At 42.9% G+C, this 17,507-nt stretch overlaps 1 protein-coding gene across 1 annotated transcript in view; it reads left to right on the top strand.

Moving 5' to 3' along the window:
- Positions 1–369: 369 nt before the first annotated feature.
- Positions 370–17,507, top strand: part of LOC118588638 (hepatitis A virus cellular receptor 1 homolog) — a 28,646-nt gene continuing 11,508 nt past the window's right edge. Inside the window, exons 1-3 of the mRNA XM_036195210.1 lie at positions 370–421; positions 10,300–10,357; positions 12,480–12,812. Coding sequence (XP_036051103.1) covers positions 10,309–10,357; positions 12,480–12,812 — 382 coding nt within the window. The 5' untranslated portion in view covers positions 370–421; positions 10,300–10,308. The remainder of the gene's footprint in view (positions 422–10,299; positions 10,358–12,479; positions 12,813–17,507) is intronic.

The following is a 17,507-nucleotide window of genomic DNA, read 5'->3' as shown; positions in this document are numbered from 1 at the left end:
CCACATCCAGGAAAAGCCATAAACTAGCACCACTCAGGGATGGGTCAGCATCTAGGGGGAAGTATCAGACACCAAAATGTACCAACCCTTAGATAAGATTAGGTAAGAACTCCAGATGTCCCTGAGCCTAGCACACACCCAGTTCGCTTTAACAGATACCCCTAGCCAAACACGTTAGCCAATCAGGGTTCTGAACCCTAGAAGTCCCTTCACCCCAACCTCTGCTATGATAAAAACCTTACCCCGACCTGGGCTTGGGGCTCTCTGCTCTCACCACTTTGTCAGACAGAGTCCATGCTCTCAGCTTTGAAATAAAAGCTCTTTGCTTTTATATGGGATTCGGTCTCTGTGGTGGTCTATTGGTGGTCCCCACCATCTAGGCATAACAGTAATAAGAAGCTGTGGCTCTCCTACCTAAGTGGTAAGTACAGTCTTCTGCAGATTCATGCCAGAGAGATGCAATCAGGACAGTGCTCCTTGGAGTTTCTGGACCATATGGAATTACATATCGGATGATATGGGATTGTACTTGGGACATTAGGACAATGCGGGGTGAGTCTCTAGACATTAAGGAAACAGCATCCAAGAGGGTTCTTCAAATTAGTGGAAGGTAAAGCCTCATTTAAATGGAATAATGGACTTTCATAGATGAGCTATTGCAGCCTTCTATTTTAAAAACATAATTTATTTTTATTTTATGTGCATTGATGTTTGGCTACATGAATGAGGGTGCCATATTCCATGCAACTGGAGTTATGTCGTGGGTGCTGGAAATTGAACCCAGCGCTCTTAACATCGGATCCATCTCTTCAGCCCCCTATTAAAGCCTTTATTAAGCAAAGTTAACATGAGAAATAAGAAGAAACCTGTAGAAAACAATCTGGTACTCCTGGTGTCTGTAAGTGATGTGTAATATTATATATAACATGGAAATGGGACAGGGGAAGTTAGGGCATAGATATATTTGCAATCTTGTTCCTTGACTTTTGTGGTTTACAAAGTAAAAATATATGTAAAAAATCATTTGTTTGGTGGAAAAGGAGAGACTCATAAGAGCTGCTGGAGTTGAGGTTGTGTATTGGGTTTGAGAGCTTGGCCTGGCCAGAAGCAGAAAAGTTTTGCTTTAGTTGGAGAGGGAAAGGAGGTGGCCACTGTGGGTTGCTGGGCAGCTTTTAGAGTTTGGTGTTTGGTTGTCTTGTTTTGTTTTTTCTTTTTAAATTTCTAATGATTTATTTATTTTTATTTCATGTGCATTGATTGGTGTTTTGTCTGCATGTTATGTCTGTGTGAGAATGTAAAGTTCCCTGGAACTGGAGTCAAACACTTGTGAGCTGCCATGTGGGTGCTGGGAATTGAACCCAAGACCTCTGGAAGAGCTGCCAGTGCTCTTAATCACTGAGCCATCTCTTTGGCTCCTGGATTTAATCTTTCAAGGACTGGGAAGTCCCTGAGTTCTGTAAGTGTTGAGGAAGACATTTAGAGAAAAGTTTGAGAAGATTTTAAAAAGGTGTTTATTTATGTTGAAAACTGGTGCACTCCTTCCCCAGAATGCAGGCTTTTGTGCTTGGAAAAGTCCATCTTCTTGGGCTGTCTGTCTGTCTGTCTGACCTGGCATTTCCCCTCACTTTCCAGATAGTATGGAGTAGTTGTAGAGCAGGCTGGCCTGGAACTTATAGAGATGTGCCTGACTCTGCCTCCTGAGTGCTAGGATTAAAGGAGTGGGCTGCCACCACCTGGGGAGACAGGGCCTCTTGTAACCCAGGCTTTCTTCAGACCTGAAGCATTGCTGAGGAAGATCTTGAACTTCCCATCTTCCCTTTCCCAGCTGCAGTGATTGCTGACATACACATCAAGACCCAGTTCATCTGATGAGGAAGATCAAACTCAGGGCTTCCTGCTCCCTAGATAAGCTGTCTACCAGCTGGACTATTCCCCCAGCTTCTATTCTGTTCATTCTATCATTTAAATAAAAAACAAAACCCTAGCCGGGCATTGGCAGTACACACCTTTAATCCCAGCACTCAGGAGGCAGAGGCAGGTGGATCTCTGTGAGTTCGAGGCCAGCCTGGTCTACAAAGCAAGTTCCAAGAAAGGTGCAAAGCTACACAGAGAAACCCTGTCTCAAAAAACAAAACAAACAAAACAAACAAACAAACAAAAACACCTAATCCCAGCATGTTGGCAAATCCCAGCCCATAGGAGACAGATGGAGGAGGGGATCAAAATCAACTGTGCTTCAGTGTGAGCTAGAGGCCAGCGTGGACTACTGGAGAGTTTGTACAAAAATCACAAAACTTGCCAGACAGTGGTGGCACACACCTTTAATTCCAGCACTCTGGAGGCAGAGGAAGGCAGATCTCTGTGAGTTGAAGGCCATCCTGGTCTACAGAGCAAGTTCCAGGACAGCTAAGATACCTGAGATAAGCCTTATCTGAGACAAACCTCAAGGTACCTGTTTTCTTTATTATCCAGGAGACACAGGTGATCAACTGCTGAGGGCATTTAACAGTAATAGATTGTTACATTAAAGTCTGGGTTTTCGTTTGTTTGCTTGTTTGTTTGTTTTTTGGTTTTGTTTTGTTTTGTTTCCAGAGTCCAGACCCTTTTGAGTTTGTGAGTGTGAATACCTCTGGACTGTTACTGTTCCTTACTGCCTGGATATATTTGATGGTCCTTGGCCTCCAGTTCTATGGTGGTCCTGTAACAATTACCTGAATAGTTAATTAGAAGGGTGAATATGTTATTAGAGACACAGAGGGAAACTGATAAAGTAGAATATGGTTAATGAAGACAGGAGAGGGAGCCAGGAAGGAAAAACTTGCGGGGTGAAACGTTATTCTTCTGGAATTGGTAACAAGGCAGTTGATAGTGGTGTCCTTAGGAACTTAAAAAAAGCAGGGCCCTGTCTGTGTCACTGTGTATGAAGAGGAATTTTCCTGGGGTGAGGGTAAATGGCTCTCATTCTTTTGCTGGATGAAGCGTTGTATGACGTGTGCAAATTGCCAGTCTTTGCTTGATCTCAGGGACACCTAAGATTGTAGCATTTGGATCATGTTTGTTTTTTAATTTTTTTTAAATTTTTTCTCTCTGCTGTAGCCATTGAAAACAAGGTTTCCAGTCCTATTTTGCCCCACCTCTCCTCTGGGATGTCTTCTGGAAACTCTTAATCTTAATGCCTTACTTAGAGACCTCTAAGCTTGTCTGTCTGTGCACTAAAAAAAAAAAAAAAAAAAAAAAAAAAAAAAGACCTAAATATCCCTTAGATAACAATAAAAAATGGTCACCTAATGGCTCACTGGACCTCAATATTTTAGGGGAATTATCTAACTTCTGCCAGTGAACAGGCAAATGGAAAGAGTTACCTTACATCCAAGTCACGGCACCAATGTTATTGATTAAGCAGCTCTGTTTACTGTGCAAGATAAACCACTAGGCACAACAACACCCACTATAAAAGTTTATTAAGGGAAATAAATAGAAAGGGTGTGCATAGACCTATGGAATGACCATATAGGAAGAGAGAGAAGGAGTAGGTGGAACTCACTTTCATAGGTTTCCCCCTCGCTGAATATGGGCTTACATAGCTATGCTATGCGTGGGCATAGATTACACAATCACACTGCCTATGGATTACTAAAGGCCACAGGATTACTAAGCCTCTTGCCTTGCTACTGGGCAGTGCATGTACAGTAATGTAGCTGGGGGAATGGGTAGGAATTCTAACAGTGTTGTGTTTGTGTGTGTGTGTGTGTGTGTGTGTGTGTGTGTGTGCATACATGTTTCCCTGGGTCCATGTTATGTGTGTGTATTTTCAAACTCTGGCCATATAAAAATATGAGTGCTTGTCAAAGGTGGCAATAAAATAGTTGATTATGATCCAAATTTAAGTGGCCATGGCTTTGAGATATCAATTCACCCTGAGTGACACTCCACAATGAAAAAAATCATATTAGCTCCTTTCTCTCTTTTAGATGTATCTATTTATTTGTTTATTTTTTTGTGATGGGGTCTCATTATGTACCTCTGCCTGGCCTGGGACTCACAGAGATCTGTGAGCCTTTGCCTCCTGGTGGTGGAGTAAGGGCAGGTGCCACCTACCTAGCTCTGTGTCTTTGTTATGACACTTTTCTGTATGCCAGAGATGGAAACCAGAGTCTCTGCCACTGACCTCTAACTCAAGTCTCCCAGACTCATTTTCCCACTTTTTATTTGGAGATGGGGTCTTACTAAGTTACCCATGTGTTGGGTCATGCCTATAATCTCAGCATTCTGAGGAGGAGGGTCTCTATAAAGTGAGAGACCAATCTGAGATAGAACAAGCTCCGGGTCAGCCTAGGTACATTAAGATATTACAAAAATAACTAAATAAAAAAAATCATAAAACCAAAAAACCACACTGATGGATCACAAGGTCAGGGCAACAGCAAAACAAAGAGATTTCTGATCATAAAATGCTGCATTTAGTGCCTTCCCAGCTTCAGAGTGGGTGGAGCCAGCTGAAGCCAACCCAGTCTGCATTTCAAGTTTTATCTGAAGTGAGATTGCTAGAAGCTGAGATTAGTAGCTAATGGCTATTCAAAGATCTAAGATACCTTGAGATAACTTTGGCTCTGACCATCAGCATTCTATCCCTCCCCCATCAGGATGCTCTTGTACTCAGTCAAGGTCACAATCTTGTCCAGCTGCTTAGACATCTGCTGTGTAGAGAGGAGAGAGCTTCAGTCCACAGACCCTCAGTTCTGAGTTTTCTGCTATATCTTGTTTTCTGTTTCCTTACATCCATTTTCACTGATGTCTCCAACACAGGAAGGTCACCGGCCCTGCAGGTCCAAGGTCCTCTGGACCAACCTTACCCTGACCTTTACAGCTCTGACTTGGGATCATTGCTGGTGCCTTTGCAATTGTTTAACCTTGACTTCCAGGTCCTCTTTGTGCTTATGCTCTTGCTCCTTGAGTTGATTATGCCTGTGTGTGGACATGTCTTCTCTGTTGCCCTTTTGAAGGAAGGTCATTCCTGTGGGGAGGTGGGGTGGCAAAACAGCTTGACCATACAATTGCCATGACAGACTTAGAATTCTAGACACAGCTTCTGTGACAGACTTACTGGCAGGTAACACCCAGATCCAGGAAAAGCCATAAGCTAACACAACCCAGGTATCCACTCAGGGATGGGCCAGCATCTAAGGGGAAGTACCAGACATCCCAAAACCTTCCAACCCTTAGATATGATTAGATATGATCACCAGATTTCCAAAACTTAGATAAAGATCACCTGATGTCCCTGAGCCTAGGACACACCTATTTCCCTTTGACAGACACCCTTAGACAAATGTCAAATGTCAGCCAGTCACAGTCCTGAACCTTAGAAATCCTCTCACCCCAACCTCTGCTATCATTAAAACCACTACCCAGCCTGGGCTTGGGGCTCTCTGTTCTCACCACTGTACCGGGCAGAGAGTCTAAGCTCTAAGCTGGAAATAAAGGCTCTTTACTTTTACAATTCTGTATGTAAAAGCGAAGAGTCTTTATTCCAGGCTATTTGGGCATAACAATCCCCAGGAGGCCCCAGGACCTTGCCTCAGAACAGAAAAAAAAAAAAAAAAACTGAATAGCCTGAGTAAAGACATTCCCCATAAGCATAGGCTTTCCCCAGTATACCTATCTATTTCAGGCTTCTGCCTATCAAACACCATTTCTAAGCCAGTTACTCCAAAATGTATGTTTATCCCAGACCTTCCTCCTCTATGTGGTCCCAAATATTTCACATTGAACATGACCAAAACCCAGAATATCTCCTCCAAAACCTGAGGTGGGAGCATCTCCTCCTTCTCTGCTGACAGACCCTCCTGTCATGCACAGCTCAGACCTGAGGATCTCATGCTCTTTAGACTGCCAGCCTACAGGAAGCCCAGTTTGCACCGCCTTCTGGGCACACTGACATGAGCGTCTTGGTTTCATTGATGATGTTGCCTTCTGTTGTCTCTTCCACACTGAATTCCTGCCATGGACCCTAAGGTGTCCTTGTTTGTTTGCCTAGCAGTCAGAGCTGTCCCCAGAGGGCACCAGGTCCTGGCACCCCTAACCCAGAGCAATGACTGTGTCTTTGTGAAAGGAGATTCCTCAGGAAGTGTCTCCTGAGTCCCATATCCAGCCTGCCCCTTGATCCTGTGCATTGCTGTCCCTCCCTGCCCCCTCCCCTGCCACAGGCACTCTCCTGCATCTGGACCTTTGCCCTCCCTCTTTCTTCTCCTGTGACAGCTCTCTCTCTGGCTGGCCTCATCTTCTTCAGCTTTGCTCACATCCCACCTTCTCTGGGAAAGCATTAGAAAGTCCATGTAGCCTAGCAAACCAAGTTAAAATCGTACCCACCCACCCCCATCCTACACTAAAGATCCCACAGCATGCAGTCTGCTATCTGTGTCTTTCCTCTTTGTTCATGTGTTCATCCAAGATGAAGATGGTTAAGACTGCTGTCTGTCTGCAGCCCTCCTCCTGAATGCTAACAAAGAAAAAATCCATCATCCCTGACAAGGCTCAGGAATCAAGGTGCTTGGCCAACTTGACCCCCCAGTGTGATCCTGGAACCCTAATAATAGTAGAAGGGGAGAAACACCTCTGATAGTCGTTTTCTCCTTCACATGAGTGCCATGGCTGCACACATTCACAGACAGTAGTAGAGAGTTTAATACAAGAGTAATAAATAATTTGTAAGAAATTCCATTGGGTTATGTCCTCTGTGAACATTAGGGCACAGTGGCTCGTATTGTGGGAGCCCATGGGCTAATGTTGGGAAATCTACCCCTAAAGATCAGTGGTATTTAATGGCTCAGCTCCTCAGCTCCCATCTTCATCCTTCATCCTCATTTCTGATACCTTCTGCCCTTCACCTGTCTCCCTTAAGCTCTTAAACTCTCCTGTCACTTACTTTGGTTTTGTTCTTTATATTTTTCATCTTTTATAGCCCAGGCTAGCTCAGAATTGCCAGTCCTCCTGCCTCAGCTTCTCCAGTATTGGGATTAAAGAACTGTACCAATTGCTGCTTTTTCCTTTATTGATAGGGTCTTACTCAATAATCTTGTCTAACTTGATACTTACTATGTAGACCTGTAAACTCAAGGCAGTCTTCCTGCCTCAGTCTTATGAGTGCCAGGATCACAGATAGGAGCCACCATTCCTGACTCTCACATGTCAGTTTATAAGAGATTGCCTCCTATCCTCTTACCATGCTAACCCTGAGTGAGGGAGTCATCTCTCCTTCTACCCTTAAATTTCCATTTGCTCATCTCTTCTATCCACATTTAATTTGCTCCAAAGGAAAATACAACCTACAGTTGAGTACCATCCAGCGGTGTAGTCATGTGCAATATCTTATTATCTGGGCATAACACACAGTCGTCCTTCAGGATCATCATAGTGTGGATTATACAGGGAACTACAGCTCAAACTTTAGAAGTTGAGATGGACTCAAGTGTTTTTCTCAAGCATCAAGTAGAGATAGAAAATAAAAGGATTTCAAGCTACCAGCAAGGTGCTTACTTCATGATAGATCTCACATAGTTATTCAGTTGAATTCCAGAATGTGGAGAAGGTTTCCTTTGGGAACCTGGAAAGCTATTAACTACAACTGTCTGTCCCTTCATTTTATGAGCGAGTAGGCCACAGGACCCCCTGTGAGATGGCTCAGTGACAGTGAGCATGTGTCAAGAAGGGAGCCAACTGTGTGAGTCAGTGAATGCACAAGTACAGGATCCTTTCTCAATAGAACTCTAAAGGGACAGAATGGTTGGTACCATGTTAAAAAGTAGGACAGTTGTGTCTCATGTTGGTTTTGTATGTTCTGAAGTTGTCTTCTAAGAAAGAAGTAAGGTTTTCAAAATGTCCATCAAAGTCATTGCTTCACTGGAGTGGCAGCATTAGTTTTCTGGTCTCTTCTCAGTGCAGGGCTGTTACTGTGAATGGTGCAGGGCCCAGGCCTGAAGATGCTGAGCCATGGAGGCTTCATGAAAGCCATTGTTACCTTTAAGACTGGTAACAGGGAACACTTTCCTCTCTGAGAGGAAGTCATGGAATCTTCTGACTAGAAGTGGAGTTAATGAAGTAGTAGGTAGGCTTACTCATGCTTTTATGGTTTACCAATTAAGAAACAAATGTTGAGGCTGGGCAGTGGTGGCGCATGCCTTTAATCCTAGCACTCGGGAGGCAGAGGCAGGCGGATCTCTGTGAGTTCAAGGCCAGCCTGGGCTACCAAGTGAGTTCCAAGAAAGGTGCAAAGGTACACAGAGAAACCCTGTCTCGCAAAACCAAAAAAAAAAAAAAAAAAAAAAAAAGTTGAAATCCAGATATTAGATCTGAAGATGTTGGGGTACCAGCCTCAGCAGTTTCAAGGGTCTCGAAGGGCAGGGATGTCTGGCAGGTACAAGAAATACTTAGACACAAGAGTTGGTGCAAGCTGATGAGTCTTGTCAGATCTGGAGATGTGTGTCTTCCCTGCCTTCTCTCTATTTGACTCAAACCCAGTAATTATTGTAATAATACAAAGAAATAGGGGATGAGAAAATTCAACAGGTGAATTTTCCTGGATTCTTCACAATAGTTTCAAGAGTTCCTTTTGCAAATCAGCAAAGTATACCCCATGCCCCTTGACTGCACATAGAAGTTCCCAGGAAGAAAGCCAAATCACAGCAGCTTATTCTTTTGCAGGTTAATAAATTATCAGAACATCTGAGGTAATTACCTCAGAGGACATCTACTTGCGGTTTCTTAAAAAGCACAGAAATACAAACAATGGTTTAAGGTACCATAGTGCCAGCTTCCTCTCAGCTTAAGTCCTTCTTCATCACTCTGTAATTCTTCACGTTGTCTTCTGACTAGTTCTGGACAACTCTTGTCTCTTATCCCATCTATATGTCCTTCCATCTACAGTTTTCTGTCACCAGCCTTCTGGGATTTTCCCATGACCCACATAACAGCTTTAACCCCTGTCATTGTCATAACCTCAATATCATTTCTAATTTAATGGAAACCACTGCAGGAGAGAGAAAGAAAATCATAAAGAGCAAACAGAGTATGAGGATCACAAGAAGAAGTAACAGTTGGATGGGTGAGAACACAACATGGGTAGTGCCCGCACTACTACCCATTCACCATGTCCAAGAGAGGGGCTGAGGATTAAAACAGAGACAAGACACTTGGTCATTCATCTCAGTAGAATGCCCTTTATTGAAGGAGGGAAGAGGCCTTAAATATAGGCTTACAGCACAGTGGAAGAACTCCGGAGGACAAAAGTTTGCTACAGATGTTTTACATTCTTGCATCCTAGCTGTTTACACCAATATGCAGGATACACAAACAAAGAACCTCTGGTAGGCTGTTCAGGAGATAGGAAAGTGGCAGGGAATTAGCATAGGGAGGACATCTGATCAAGGTCAGCAAGCAAGGCAACAGCTACCCAAGGAACTGGGGGTCAGGGCCCAACAGACATGCATATGCCATAAAGTATGCCTTCAGAACAAAAGGGTTGTTTTCTCCCTTGCCTACAGAAGGCAGGCTTCATAAACTATCCAGTGGGGCAGGTCCAAAAGGATTGATGTCCTCATTCTCAGATACCTCCAGCAGAGATTTCACTGGCAAGATGTCAGGCTTTTCATATGCCGTCTCTGGCGTGAAGACAGGTAACATCATTCATAAATGGGCTTAAAAGTAGCAGCTCTAGAGGTTCTGGGAGGATTAGGTGCCTGTGAGTAAATAGCCCATCACTTTCTTCACATCAGATTCTATAAAATCTGAGCAAACATTAGTAATATGTTACCTAGGAGAAAATCTAGGCATGGAGGGGCTCTGGAATTGGCAGGTTTTGATCTACACTGTGCCAGGAAGATTTGATCTCAGTCATAGTGTCTGGAACTGTGAGAGATGCTTCATATTCTCTCAGTCCATCTTACTGGTGTTTTTTGGTTGAGATTCAGGGACTAACCACTGTGGCTGAGCAGACACTGCTCTGAATCCACTGAGATGCAAGTGCATCTTTCCCATTAGAAGGCTGATCTCTGCTTGTAGTTCTACCAGAGAACACACTCTTGTCTCTGCCTTCAATTTTCTCTGTTTGCTGCCTTATCTATCTCATGACCAGAAGTCAGATTGCTGGCTGAATGTCAGGAAGGACTGGAAAAGAAGAGGCTGTTTGGGAGGACAGACATCTCTAGCATAGAGGCTTGTGTGATTCATAGTCAAAGTGAATCCATGCCCCGACACAGTGTGCTGAGTGCCACAGCTAACCAGTGTCTTCTTCTTGTTCTTCAGGACAAAACCATGATGCATCCTCAAGTCTTCATTTCAGGCCTCATACTACTTCTCCCAGGTAAGTGAGTAGGTGAGCTGGGGAATGCTGAGGAGGCTAGAGATGGCAGAAAAGATGACAATCCTCGGGCCTTTTTGATTTGGGCTTATGTCGTGAGCAGAGAACCAGGATAAATTGTAGCTCCAAAGAACTTTCTTAACCTTTATGAATTTCTAAACTTATGGCAAAATAAACATGATCACCAAGAACATGTCAGACAAGAGATGAGAATACATACATTCATGTGATAGACTAGTTAAGAATGAGTGCATATGCATGCATGTGATGGACAAGTTAAGATTGAGTGCATGTGCGTATATATATGATGGACAAGTAAGGGTGAGTGCATGTACATTCATGTGATAGACAAGTATGGGTGAGAGCACTTATATGGATGCTATGGACAAGTAAAGCTGATTGCATGTGCATACATGTTATCGACAAGTAAGGGTGAGTGCACATGGATGCATGCATGTTAAAGTCAAAGGTTAATAAAAAATTACAAACAGGGGGCTGGAAAGATGGCTGAGCAGTTAAGAGCACTGGCTGCTCTTCCAGAGGTTCTGAGTTCAATTCCCAGCAAACACATGGTGGGTCACAATCACCTGTAATAAGATCTAGTGCCATCTTCTGGCCTGCTGGGACACATGCAGGCAGAATACTGCATACATAATAAATAAATAAATGTTAAAATATTACAAACAGTGCTTTCCATGCATGATGACTACTCAAAGTCAGCCTTCATTACATTTCTTTGTGTAGTTTTGCTTTTCAAAACCATTTTCCTTTAATCCTAGCACTCAGATTTTGTTACCTAGGAGGCAGAGCCAGGTGGATCTCTGTGAGTTCGAGGCCAGCCTGGTCTACAGAGTGAGATCCAGGAAAGGCGCAAAGCTACACAGAGAAACCCTGTCTTGGGGAAAAAAAAGAAAAAGAAAAAAGAAAAAGAGAAAGATAAAACAATTTTCATATATTTAACTTAAAAACATTCTAATTCAAAGTATTCTTTGAAAAGGGGAAAGAAGGAATAACATAATTGTTTTTCAAACAGAGTGTAAGTAGTCCAGGCTGGCCTCCAACCCTATAGCTAGCTGAGGATCACTTAAACTTTTGATCCTTCTACCTCTACCTCCAAAGAGCTGAGATCACCGGTGAGAAATAAAATATATTTCTGTGTATTAATTAAAGCAGAATGTATTTCATTTGTGATCATAAAACGTATTTTGTTGTAGAATACTGTTTTAAGACATGTTACATTTGTTTATGCTGTGGAACATTTGTTTAATGATGTGAACATGTGTTGTATTCTTTTATGTTTCATTTGTTTAACTCTGTGAGGCTGTACTACTTTGCCTATCTAAAACACCTGATTGTCAGGAGAAAAGATAGGAAGGCTGGCAGGCAGAGAGAATAAACAGAAGGAAAAGAGAGAAAAAGAAAGGAGCAAGAGAACAAGGAGAGGAGGACATTAGAGGCCAGCCATGCAGCCACCCAGCCATACAGTGAGCCATAGAATAAGAGTGAAAGCAAGATTTACAGAAGTCGGAAAAAGAAAAAGCCCAGAGACAAAGGTAGACAGGAACATTTAAGTTAAGGAGAGCTGGCTAGAAATAAGCCAAGCTGAGGCTCCTCATTTAAGTAAGAATGAGACTCCATGTGATTTATTTGGGAGCTGGTGGACAGAACCCCAAAGAGCAAAAGGGTTAAAAGAGTAAGAACAGAACCAAAACAGTATTTGGCAAAATCAAGTACTGAGTGTCCCAGTAAGAAATACATTCATTATAGAATAAGGAACATGCTTTCTAGGTTGTGTCCCAACCACACAGCCTACTCCTGCATATAGGTGATTGGTTAAGGAATCTCACAGGTCACTATTTTGTGCTTTTGTTCGTTTGTTTGTTTGGTTGGTTCCTGTGCTGGGATACTACACAGGGGCTAGCATGGGCCTGTAAAGTCTAGTCTAGGCCCTCACACTAGGGCTATAGTTCAGTGGACAGCACTTGCCTCACTTTCATAATACCTTAAATGAAATTCCAGTTGAATACCCCCTAACTTTTCTGAAAAGAAATAAGAACAAAATTTTAGGAAAATGTTGGATACTAATTCTCTATTTCTTTTCCCTCTCTTCTTTTTTCCATCACAGGTGCTCTGGGTTCTTACCCAGTAGTGGAAGGTGTGGTGGGTCACCCTGTGACACTGCCATGTACTTACTCAACAAATGGGGGAAACACTACCGCATGCTGGGGCCTTGGCGAATGTAAGCTTTTTTATTGTTCAAGAACGCTTATCTGGACCAATGGATATCAAGTCTCCTATAAGAGGAAGAGCCGATACCAGCTAAAGGGTCATATTTCAGGAGGAAACGTGTCCTTGACAATAGAGAATGCTCTTCAGAGTGACAGTGGTCCATATTGTTGTATAGTGGAGATCCCTGGATCTTTCCGTTATGTGACCTATTCCTTGGAAATTAAACCAGGTAAGTTTTCTTTATTTCCTTTGTTTATTTCTTCAAGTGACCCTAGTCCTCTGTGTGCTAATATTTTCTGTTTTCCTCTAAGAAGGAAATCAAAAGTTGCTATAAATATATTTGTGTATAGGTGGAGAGTTCTCCCTGTCTTCCCTGCCTGGAGCCTTTGAAATAGTTCTGATATCTTGTCACACAATTTGTTGCCTGCACACTAGAAATGTCCATATAGAAGCAGGTTCCCTCCAACACCTGTTCTCTGTCACTGAGCCATGTAGTAACAGATGAGCAGCAGCTGCTAGTCCATAAATGACACTGACATACAATTCCCTCCAATGAGCTTATTAGAATGAGGAGGCCTCAGGCTGAGATCAGCCCTCCAGCTGGGAGGGAGAGCATTAGACAGAAACAATACCATCTATGAGGTTCATCTCTTGATTCTGTGTGAAGAGGCTTCCAGGGAAGGAAGGACTTCTCTTTACAACCCTGAGAGGAGTTTCATTAAGAGCAGAAATGTGAGAGAGAGAGGGAGGGAGGTTTAGAGACAGAGATTGAGAGATGCCATGACTGGAATAATGGGGCTACAGAGGATCCTCAGCAGAGGATTCTGCAGCCTGCAGAATAATCCCCTCAGCATTCCTAAGCCTGAGGAGTCTCAGGCTGGTCCCCAGAGCAAGGAGAAAGTCTGACTTGTTACATGTTTTAGTGGTGGAGGTGTTAGGTGCTAGGTCTCAGGATGAAGGCTAACTAAGGTGCTTGTTAACATATCAAAGCAGACACTGGCTGCCATTCTCTCAGCAAGGCCAGTACCTGGCACACCTTGCCCCTCCCTAAATTCTCAATCCCAGAAACTGGGCTAGGCTGCCCCTCCCCCAGCTGCTCTTCCCTATGTAACCCAGCCATTTTGGCTAGACAGGCCCCTTTGGGTTCTTGACCTCTTGGCCCCCACTCTTGGCTCTTTGCTTTTCCCCTCTCCTCATATGGGGAGTTCAGTTTACTGGTCATGTTCATTTGATTCTTCTGGATACTTCTGTGTGTTTTCTCCCTCATATCTACAATAAATCTTCTCCACCAGGGGTAGATGGATTCATATTTTCCTTTTATTTCTTTTCTTTTTTTCCATTCAGGAAAAAAGTTCCCTATTATGTGATTTAGTTCACCATAGCATAAATGTGACATAGAGTATCGGACAGCCTGATGTTGATTAGGACCATTAATCAGGGGTGCTGTTAGGGCACGTAGCAGACAGACTCAACCTATGTCAGAGAGCGGCAGTAAGGTGGAACTTGACCTATTCAAACTGTGGGATTTGGTCTAAGGGTGCAAGTCCATATTCTAACCAAAGTTTATGAAACCCCCAATCTGGAATCCTTACATTTTCTTTCTTATTCTTTCCTTTGTTTCTTTGTTTGCTTCTTTGTTTCTTTCTTTCTTTGTTTCTTTGTTTGCTTCTTCATTTGTTTTTTGATTGCTTGATTCCATTCCTTGTTTCTTACCTTCTTTTTTTCTGTTTTTTGTTTTGTTTTGTTTTTTCCTATAGTTACTCTTTGTAGTCCTAGCTATCCTAGAACTTGTTCTGTAGACCAGACTGGCTTTGCTTGAACTTACAGAGCTACCCCTGCCTCTGCCTCCAGAGTACTGTAATTAAAGGAGTGTACCACCAGAACCAGCTTTCATGTCTCATTGATGAACATATCCTGATTTTTTTTTTCACTAACTAAAACAGTAGGCTCATGAGGACTTCCTGGCTTCTGATGCTGTTCCTAATCTCCTTTTATTTAAGGGTTCACACAGACAATGGTAATCAATAATAGATATACTAGAAAAAAATCTGTGTCTATATTTTTTAATTAAGAACATTCTGTATTCTTTCAGCTTCTAGATTTTGTTGTACATCCATCCATTCATTTATTTTTGTGTTTAATTGGATATTTAAAACTGCATTTATTATTCTGTGGCTGTGTGTAAATGATGTGCAAGTGGTACGATTGCATGCAATGATGAATTTGCCAGAGGGCAAACTCCTAGGCTTGGTAATCTCTTTATGATTTTATGTGAGTTCTAGGAATGTGAGTACACTCACCAGGTTTCCAAGTCAAGGGCCTCTACCCATTGAATCAATTTACTGGATATCTGTTTACTGATTGACAGATTTATTGATTTTGATGCTGGGCCTTGCTTTGTAAATCAGGCTGACCTGGAACTTCTTGCTCACACTTTAACCTCCCCAGTGTTGGTATTATAAAAATGTGCCACCACCAGGCAGGGGTGGCACACGCCTTTAGTCCTAGCACTTGGGAGGCAGAGGCAGGCAGATCTTTAATAGTTCGAGGCCAGGCTGGGCTACCAAGTGAGTTCCAGGAAAGGCGCAAAGCTACACAGGGAAACCCTGTCTCAAAAAAACAGAAAAACAACAACAACAACAAAAAATGTGCCACCATCTCTTATGAGGGTGAAGTCCATTCTGAAGGGGCAAGGAGCCGCCTTTCAAAACTATGGCTGGGAGGCAACTCAAGGAATCCTGAAGAAGCTAGTCATAGAGTATGAAAGAATGATTAATGGCGACAGCTTTGGGGAAGAGACATAAGGTTCCCAGTGCCTATCACAGGTGTGAAATTATGTTACTAACTTGGCTGAAGTTGAATGATTCTGACATCCAAGGGCGCCCACTCATGTGAGAATAAACCCACCTTCACACAGACACAGACACACACAGACACACACACACACACACACACACACACACACACACACACACACAGATAAATCCCTTAAAAATGTAAACTGCCTTGGGGATGTGTAGAAATTTGTCTACCATACCTGAAACCTTGGGTTATGTCCCAGAACTGCAAACACAATAATAACCTAGTAAGGCCTGTGGTTATAGCTTGGGAAGGCAGTTGTCCAGACACATCCCCACCTAAAACTCTTGGTTAGAGTCCCAGCACTAGAAGTGGAATAGACATGTCATTACAGCATAACATACTTGAAAGACCCCAGACCCCGGGATACTCTCGTCTGCAGGAGGGCACCCCAGAAACCAAGATTCCAAACCAGCAGATGCAACACACAAGAGAAATGTATTCAGCACTGGTGCAAGTGGGCTCTCTGACTGACCAGGGCTGACTGACTGAGCAGCAGTTACAAGCATTTTTAAAGGCAGAAACTACAAAATTAGAATAAGATACCAGGTACCCCGGGTTTGGCCCAATTTAAAAATCATCATATATTTTAGCAATCATTTTGTTACGCGGGAAATTTTGTAACACTTGTCGTAAACTGGTTGGCTCAGGGGAGATCTAGGGGGAGCGGTTACTCTGGAGGGGAGTTCGCATAGTTACAGGCTTATGATTGGCTGACATTTGACTTAGTTTGCTGGACTCGCCAGATGGTCCTTATCTTGGGTCCCATTTGGGGAATTTTTAAACAGAGACTTATTATTATTTTTTTTAATCTATAATTACAGACCTTGTCCCAAGGCCGACGCCTGGACTCTGAAACTTTTTACTTATTTTCAGGGAGAGGATGGGTCAGTGTCTAATGCAAGGAAGTTTACAGAAGCAAAGTCAGCAATTTGCAATTGTAAAATGTATCTCTAATAATTTTTTTGCTCATACTAATGTAAGTTCATTAATTGAAAGTTTTGTGGAGCTTAGAGGTTCATCAGCAGGTCAGGGCTTACAGAGTCACCCATAGTCACTAAGTGAGCCAGCAACTGTTACCTACTTTAACAACCAAATCTACATCTTCTCATGGTTTTAACACACACAGCTTCCTCATCAGGTGTGCTGGGATCCTCATCAGCTCCTTAGGATTTTTCCCATTTTCCTGGGATCAAAAAATGGCCCAGGGCAAGAGAAGCAAAGCTCCTGACCTGGTGATTCTTTCCTGGGGTTGTTTTCACAGTGATCTTCCGATTAGATTGTTTTTCTCCACCTCAGAGATGTATACTCTCCAGGGAGGGTGTGTACTGTGCTCAGGCCTCTGCCCACACATTAGACTGGACCAGCAAACTAACCAGACCAGGTTATAAACAGACCCCTGCTGCTGGGAATAGTTCTATTGCAGCACAGCCACACCCACTCCTTGCTCAGTTGTCAGCAGTGACTTTCAGATTGATTGACATGAGTGCTTGCTCCTGGACACCTGTTTTTATGTCCCTGAAACAAAAATCCTTTCATCTGACCCTCTACATAAAGAGGTTTGAGGTCCAGTGAGATGGCTCAGTGGGGAAAGTTATCCACTGTTTACTTAATGACCTGAGTTCAATCCCTGGGCCCACATAGTGGAAGGAGAGAACAGACTCTGAAAAGTTATTGCCTGGCATCCACATTTGTGACATTCCACAAACACACAAATAAATGAATAAATTATGGTATTGAATTTAAGGGGGATGCTCTACTCCCACTACTTCCCTACACATAGAGGGAACACTATAGTTTTTTTTTATTTCAAGGTGAACACATACTATATAAAGAGACTACATTGTATTCAAGGTAAAGAAGGGTTTTCAAAGCAATTTTTTCCTCATTGCTGAGGTTTTATTTTGTAGTCAGCACAGTCAAGATCAAAGGAGATTACTTACAGGGAACACATGTGTCTGCTGACACAGACAGTATGAGTCCTGGATGACTGTTTGATCCCAGCACCACTTTGCCTTAGCTCCTGTCTAGGAACTCTGCACACTGAGACCATCAGTAGCTGTTT

The sequence above is a fragment of the Onychomys torridus genome, chromosome 8, assembly GCF_903995425.1.
Source record: "Onychomys torridus chromosome 8, mOncTor1.1, whole genome shotgun sequence".
Lineage (NCBI taxonomy): Eukaryota > Metazoa > Chordata > Mammalia > Rodentia > Cricetidae > Onychomys > Onychomys torridus.
The sequence above is the reverse complement of the archived record's forward strand: the minus strand, read 5'-3'. Positions and strand labels throughout refer to the sequence as shown.